The sequence below is a fragment of the Ziziphus jujuba genome, chromosome 1 (genome assembly GCF_031755915.1).
Source record: "Ziziphus jujuba cultivar Dongzao chromosome 1, ASM3175591v1".
Taxonomy (NCBI): Eukaryota; Viridiplantae; Streptophyta; class Magnoliopsida; order Rosales; family Rhamnaceae; genus Ziziphus; species Ziziphus jujuba.
The window spans coordinates 23056613-23064622 of record NC_083379.1 but is presented as its reverse complement, the minus strand read 5'-3'; the positions used below and the strand labels follow the sequence as shown (position 1 = coordinate 23064622).

Sequence of the window (8010 nt, the reverse complement as noted above, 5' to 3'; positions counted from 1 at the left end):
TTTTATTTAATAAGTAATATAGAATAATTGTTTGGGAAAATATATAAATTAACTTTTTTTTGAATTCTAGAATTTAAATATTTATTCCAAAATTATGTTTGAATTTATGGTTTTTTTCATGGAAGAAAAAACAGAAGAATATGTTTCACTTATATTGGCAATTAACAAAATAAATAATAATAAAATATTTCTAAAATTTAAGTGGTTGGAGAAAAATGATTCATTATCTCAATTTACAAAATGCAGACATAAAAATAATCTCTAAAAAATCTTATTCAAAGATGAATTGAGAAAAATATATATTAAAGATTTAAAAATTACTATAAAAAAAGTACATAAAGAAAGAAAGAAAGAAAAGAAAGAAAGAGATCTAGAAATTACGAAAGGGTAAAAGTACTAGGGAGTTGCCATGGATCATATTTGTAAATATCGATATCCTTGATAATGGGAACAACAAGAGGGAGAGTTGTACACTTCCTGCACAAGTGGTTCATGAGCTCCTTATACATTGGGCTTAATTTGATCCCTGACGGCAACACCGATCTCCAGTCATCATTAACTACCAAGCCTTTCATACTTTCTTTCTCTTTCTTTTTTTGTTTCGGTAAATTTCATATATGATTTATGCACTTAATTGCAAAAGGGAAAGAAATTAGGTTCTTGTTTTAATTTTAATTTAAATTTTTTTTGGTTTTCATAGAAGGCAAATACAAATGGGCCAAGGAAGAAAAATATGAAGAGGAGATACCCATTTTACCTTTGAAATTATAAAAGAGAATGACCCATATGCATAATGTCGCAGTCTAACTTTCGGAGAAGGCGAAAGTAGACCGTGCAGTGCTTATTAACCCTACGTGGGTAGTAAGCCAACTATTAATTCTCCTCACAAGCAAATAACCCACAATGTATTAGTATAGTGTAAGCATCAAGAAAGCAACAAAGCAAATAACAATAAGCAATATTGAAAGAGACAAGCAAACAAGGCAACAAAGGGACTAAATTAAATGCATTTGTTTTTATTGGATCACGCTAGAGAGAATAACATAGAGGTTACAAGCATGCACCAAGAGTTCTAACCTATGCTGATGGTCTAGCCCAACACCCTGATAACTAGCAACCTCTCTCTAAAAAGCTTATTTAGCCATTATGATCCTCACGGGAAGAAATATCAAAATGTACAAGGAATCATAATGGCACTATCTCGTCAATGTAAAGTAGAAAATCTAAGCAATTCCCCTGAATGAACTTTAACTTGGTGACTATAGCCAAAATAATAGGTACATGACACTCTCACACATAGCATGTGACATTTAACATGAAAAATGGAACGACGTTAAGGTGTTAGGGTGATGCTGCTAAAAAATGTGAAGTAAGGGATGTAAAGGTGATAAAGATGAAATACATGATGCAATTTGTAAATCCAGTGAAAGTTTAGGAAACAACACTGCCAAAAATCCTATTTGGAGATTAATATTTTGAGAATCTTGATGATTATTTTGTAATTAAAAAAAAAATGAATATTTTTTCAAGATTTTTTTATTTTTTTATTTTTTCCTACCACCAGCATTAATGTTATAACACAATGGTTCCATTGCTGGATCTGTCACTCTCTGCAAATATTGTTCCTAATTTAGCCATTGCATTAGGTATAAGTTTTTCTTTTTTCTTTTTTTTTTTTTGTTTGGAGCTTTCCATTCTTCGACTACTCTCGCATAAGAGCGCCTAACTTTAGAGTTCTTTCGAACCTTGAAGCCAACTACTCTAAAAATGCCTCAACGTTATAAAAGTGACTAATATTACATTTGAACAATCGTTTGATCAATACTCGGGTATTGTAGGATTGGACAACATATAGCAAGCTAGTGCTTTGCATCTGCCCACACTGGTTGTCATAATCTATTTCTCTTGGGATCTAATGTCCTCGCTGGCATTTTCCGACTGGTACATACTCTAATACCACTTGCAACACCCCACCTCCACTAGTGGACTAGGCAATCTTTGCCGATAATATCCTCAATTTAGCCATCGAACTCAATATGGGATTTTTTGTTCAGAGCTTCCTAGGAGGTCACCCATCCTTGGACTGCTATCACTTAAGCATGCTTTACTTTGTAGTTCTTTTGAACCCTAAATCTAATCGCTCTGAAAAGAACTTGGTGTTATGAGAGTGTCTATCATTACATTTGAACCATCCATTGATCAACAGTCAGGCAATATGGGATTGGACATTAAGTAACCTATCAGTGCCTTGCACCTGGTCATGTTGATCATCACATATGTAGGCTTAAGTAATTCCTAGGTCATTGATCTTTATAGGAACACTCTAGGATTAAGGTATTGGCAAAGAAAATCATGTATTTTAAAAAGAGAAACAAGTCAACTAACACTCATGTAGGCCTAGGGCAATTTCTAGGTCATTTACCTCTATAGAAACACCTTTGAATTAAGGCACCAACAAAGAATATAAATCCACTAGTACCCATGTAAGCCTAAGAAAATTTATTAGTCATTAACCATTATAGAAACACCTTAGGATTAAAGCATTGTTGGAAATGAAGAAAAAAATAGAGAGAATAAGGTTTGCAAGTTCTTTTATAACAAGGACTAAGGTCAAGTTCTTCAATTTGATTTCTTGAAGGAAGTTGTGCTTGCCAAAGTAGCATGGTGGTTGGGTTTGAAAAGAATAAAGTAGATGAATGATGCTTTGCTGAGTAAATTAGGCTAGTTTTTGGCTAAAGAGGACAAAAAGTCATGGGTGAATGCTATAATGGCCAAGTATTCCTTTTCACAGATTTCCTTAATTGCAGGAAGAAGAAATGCTGCTCCTGGTCCTGGAATAGCATCTTTCACTCTACAAGGCTGATGCCGAGAGGTTTGTATTATAGTAAAGGAAAAAAGAATAAAACAATATTTAAAAGGACTCTTGATTGCATAATAATTTGGAATTTAGACCTACTCATAGATTTAGTGATCCCCCACTTGGTATGGCATGGTTAGCTCATTGAAACTTCAAAATGGGAACTTGAATGTCCCTGTCATTGAAAGACTTTTTAACCTAGGCACCGTACAAAACAGTTACAAAATGTATTGGACTTGGTATCAACTTAATGGCAAATCTACACGGTATCCAATTAACAATGTATTAATATTTTTCCAATCGATAAAACAACATTGGAAACATTCAAAGAAATTTCTAGAAATAGTCAAAAGAAATTAATTAGCCATTTTAGCTAGTAAAACTAAACTATTCTAAAGTAGAGTTTGGTTCTTAGAATTTGATATTTATGAGTTAAAACTAACCCCAATTGATATACCAATACAATTTTACGACAAATTTGCTGATGAAATTTCGAACGAAACCCAACTACAAAAGATTTTAGGATCCAAAAACTATGTAGTAGACTTTTACAAGAATCTAAGAGAAAAATGCAAATCATTACAAATCATTATTCAACAAGCTGAAAAGTAATCCTACCCCTTGGACCACAGAACATACTACATTAGTGAAACAAATTAAATTCATGTCAAGCCTTTTCCATGTATTGGCATTCCTTCAATAAATTCTTACAAAATAGTACAAACTTATGCTTATGAAATTGACTTTGTAGGAATACTTATTCAAAAATTTCACCTGAGTTCACCTAACATTAAAAATAGTATAAATTGTTTGATTCCATTTAGATGTCTGAACTAAATCATGAATAAATTATAGTGGCATTAAAAGGGAAATGTTATCTATAGTATTATGCATTTCAAAATTCCAAGATGATTTGCTAAATCAAATTTTTTTTTATTAGAATTGATTGCAAAAGTGTAAAATATATATTTTAAGAAAAGATGCTAAAAACATTGTATCCAAACAAATTTTGGCCAAATGGCAAGCTATACTAAGTATTTTTTACTTTGATATTCATACACCGAAGGGAGTCAAAATGGTATCCCTAATTTCCTTACCTGGGAATTTTTTAAAGGAACCAACAATGATATTCAAACAGCCTTAATAGGCCACAACAATAGAACAAGAGTCATTAACTCCTAACCAATTAGTAAAAGTTGAGTTGCCGTTTCCAATAATAGCGTCAAATGGACTTATTACTATTGAATCTATAAAGCCTAAATACCATTCAGCCTTAGCAAAACAATATGATCCATATGTAGTAACAAGTAGTCGTTTGTTTGTCCCAGTCACCCAGTTGTCCATTACATAATACAAGATCGCATCTTCTTATAATGATATCTCCATGCACCCATTATATGGATAAGCCATCTCTAAGGCATTTGAAGGCAACTAAGTTACTAGCCAAAGCCTACTTGCCCCCAAAATTCCATTATATCCTTAGCCATCCTAGTAAATCCCTAGGATATTACAAAGAAATCCTATTCACAACTCAGTGTCCATTAAGAAAATAATTAACACCAAAGGAGCTTGCAAAACAATTATTACTCCAAGGTTCTTAGTTAAGGGTGATGATGAAGATAGTGATTCAGATACCTCTTTTAAGGCATCCTTCAATCAGCATGACCAAGTCAAGATAAAGAGAAAGGAAAAGACAAAAAGAACCTCTTTGAAAAGAAAAAATCAACTGGGCTAACTATCTAAATATCTAGGATCCGTTTAGTGAAGAATAAAGAATTTTGTAAATTTAAAAAAAAAAAAAGTTACTATTTAAAAGTTATTGTTCATCCATGAAAAAACTTTGCACAAATAGTGAAGATTCTATTAGAAAATATCTCTATTCAATATTCCGTCAAAAAATGAATAATAAATATTCCACCAGACAATGACTAGTAAATATTCCATCAAAAAATCATAAACATCGAAGATTTAGAGAAACCTATAGTAGCTCCCGTTACGACCCTCAACTACTAGTGAGAATTCCAAACTGCCTATGAAAGAGGACTCATCTATGCAGCCAAGGCCAAGCTTTTGGAAAGTTGAAAAGAAAACTTGAAATTTTAGAGCTCTCAATTTAGGTTTGGGCATTCATTGTTCACTTCTAATTGTAATTTTTAGCTTTTAAATACTCTCAGCTTCCATTAATAAATATTCGTAAACACTTTAGTTAATTAGCTTGTAATATCATTAGACTAGTCACTCAAGTATCTATTATTTGAATATCTTTTTTGTATTCTTATTTCAAATTTATTAATATTCATTTGTGGTTGAATCCAGTATTTTATATCCCACGGGTATCAATAATAATAATTATAATATTGGAAAATAGGTGGTCCAAGCACCATCATATTTGATCAGGGTTTAAGATGGCAGTCAACTTGCCAATCGTATGCATTTAGATATATAGATGGCCTTTAGTGGCCCATTATATATATATATATATATACGGAAATTCTATGGTGAGGACGGTCCGCATGAAAACCACAGTATTAGTGACAGTTTTCATAGTATTAACGACGGTTTCTTAGAAAATTGTTACCAATACTATGAAAAACCGTCATCAATACTGTGGTCCGCATGAAGATCGTCCGCACCATAAACGGACTGATATATATATATATATAGATATATATGCTATTCATATTTACTCCAAATGTTCACATCGTAATATTCACGTTTTATAATGAACCATATATGATGGTTCATTTAATGCCCATTGCATTATCAGAAATGGTTCGCGTGGCATGTAACACATTTTTGTTATGGCTCTTGTGCTCGTAATGGGACTAAATCGTTTAACTTTTACAGTAAAGCCTAGCATACACTTTTATAATACTTTATTTAGCCCATTGCACTGAAAGAATTGTTATCTTTTGAACCCCATTTGGCCTATTGCACATTCTTATTGATGGTGTTATTGTTTTTGTTGTTGTTAATTATTATGGTGTGTGAAAAATGGGGAATAAGTCATGTGACTTACACATGACTTCAACTATAAAACTAAAATGTTTTGGCTGTTCTAGTGATGACATATAATTATACGATACATATAGGGAATCGATAGTTTGAGCTTGAGATGGCTTTTTTTTTTTCTTTTTTTCTTTTTTGTATGGGAAGACATGAGGGAGTGTGTCCATTAAATACTACTATTGTTCCTATTATATGTTGTTTTACAGAAAATAAGATTCAAAGAATCAATGATTGCATTTGGAGGTTAGTAAAATCTAATCTTTTATTTTATTAAAATGCAGTATATATATATATATATATATGTTATCAGTATATATCTATATGTTATCTATGGGATTTTCACGTGCTATATATGATTATTTTGTTGATTAAGCATGTTAGTGCTGTAATTGTTAGAACTATCAATTATATTACATTAGTACTCACTCTCTCTCTCCAACGTGTACAGATATATGTATAATGTATAATATTATTAAAGGAATAAGGTTTATCTTATTTTATTATACTAATTAAGGTCTAACATTGATAACTGTTGGATCCTCATTTAAAAGATAAAGTTCAACCCATTGATAGAATTTAGACTTTACTTGAAGCTGACTTTGTATTATATTACCATTTTTGTATATATATGCTTTTATATTTTTAGAAAATTACAGAAACATCTGTTATAGTTTAGCTTGTTATGTTATCACTATTTTTGTAGACATGTAAATTTTTAACATGCAGATTATACAATTTATGAAAAATTAATTAAAATTGACATTTATTCATTTTTGTACACTCAATTTACATGTAAATTAGCATTAAAATATTCAAAACTTTTATAAATTACATGTTAAAATTTAGCCTCAGAACGAAAGTCTAACAAATGAACCAAAAATTCATGACCACTCATGAAATTGTCATACAAACATAAACGATCTAACAGGAGCCTAATTTGGAGAAGAAAGTTGGTTGAACATTCCAAATACAAGTATTAACCGTTACAAAAATAGTTGTCTTCCATGGCTTAACAAATCAATGCCATGCAATAATGACAAATTAAAAAACATAAAACCAATAAACATAACAAAAGAAATAACTACAATAAGAAACCTCTATTTATTCTCCTAAAAGAAAACCCAACACAATTCAAGGAGCAAGAAACGGGCACCGCATCCCAAACTGCGTTAAATCACAAAGAAAAGACAACCACAAATTCCTAAACTCCAATCTCCCTTCTTTTTTATCCCAACAACTTCACAACCCTCCCACCCTTTTTTTTTTTCTATATCCTTCTCTTCCCCTCCTCCAACAGGGAAGGGCAGAGCAGAGAGAATAAAAAAGGCATATATATACATTACATATAATATAAAAAATTTATCTCCCAAGAACAAAAATCATTCTCTCTTATAAACCCCATCTCTGTGTTTTTGTGATGGAAGTCAAGCTCTGCCTGATCTTCCTCCTTTTGGCCTTGGCCGTGGTGGCTGAGGCCTCTTCCTTTCATGATGCCAGCTGGGGTCTGGACCATCTTAGCCACGGTTCAGTCGGTGACTTCATCGGCGAAGACAATGAGATGCTGATGGACTCTGAGGCCAGCCGGCGGGCACTGGCAGGAGGCAGGAAATACATCAGCTATTCAGCCTTGAAGAAGAACCGAGTTCCATGTGGTCGTCGAGGGCAGTCCTACTACAATTGCCAAAAGAGACAGAGGGCTAACCCTTACAAACGCGGCTGCACTGTCATTACTCATTGTGCAAGATTCACCGATTAATAATAATTGGAAAAGAAAAACAAAAGAAAAAAAAAAAAGTTATGCGAAAGAGAGAGAAAAGAAAAATAACAGTTTGCTGCTTTAAGGAATGATTTGCATCATTATTGAGTTCCTCCTTTATATTCTCTTTTCCCTTTTTTTTTTCTTTTTTTTTTTTTTTTTTTTTTTGTGGTAATGTTCGATATGGTGATTTCTTTTTCTACCTCTTATTCTTCTTCTTCTTCTTTATTTTTTTTTCCCTTTGTTTCTGTTTCTTTTGTGGGTGTCATTTAGCTCTTTATATATCTTATCTATTGTTTTTGTAATCTTTCTCTTTCCTTTTTCTAAATATTTATGTTATTTTCGATTATTGTGTATTCCAAGGAGGAAATAAAAGACTAGCAATTAA

The 8010-nt window shown here is 32.1% G+C and overlaps 1 protein-coding gene across 1 annotated transcript; it reads left to right on the top strand.

Moving 5' to 3' along the window:
* The first annotated feature begins 7077 nt into the window (after window positions 1–7077).
* Window positions 7078–7698, top strand: LOC107424471 (protein RALF-like 19). The gene has a single exon (XM_016034291.4). It carries the CDS (start codon window positions 7284–7286, stop codon window positions 7620–7622), a length of 339 nt encoding a protein of 112 aa, XP_015889777.1. The 5' UTR covers window positions 7078–7283; the 3' UTR covers window positions 7623–7698.
* Window positions 7699–8010: the final 312 nt, after the last annotated feature.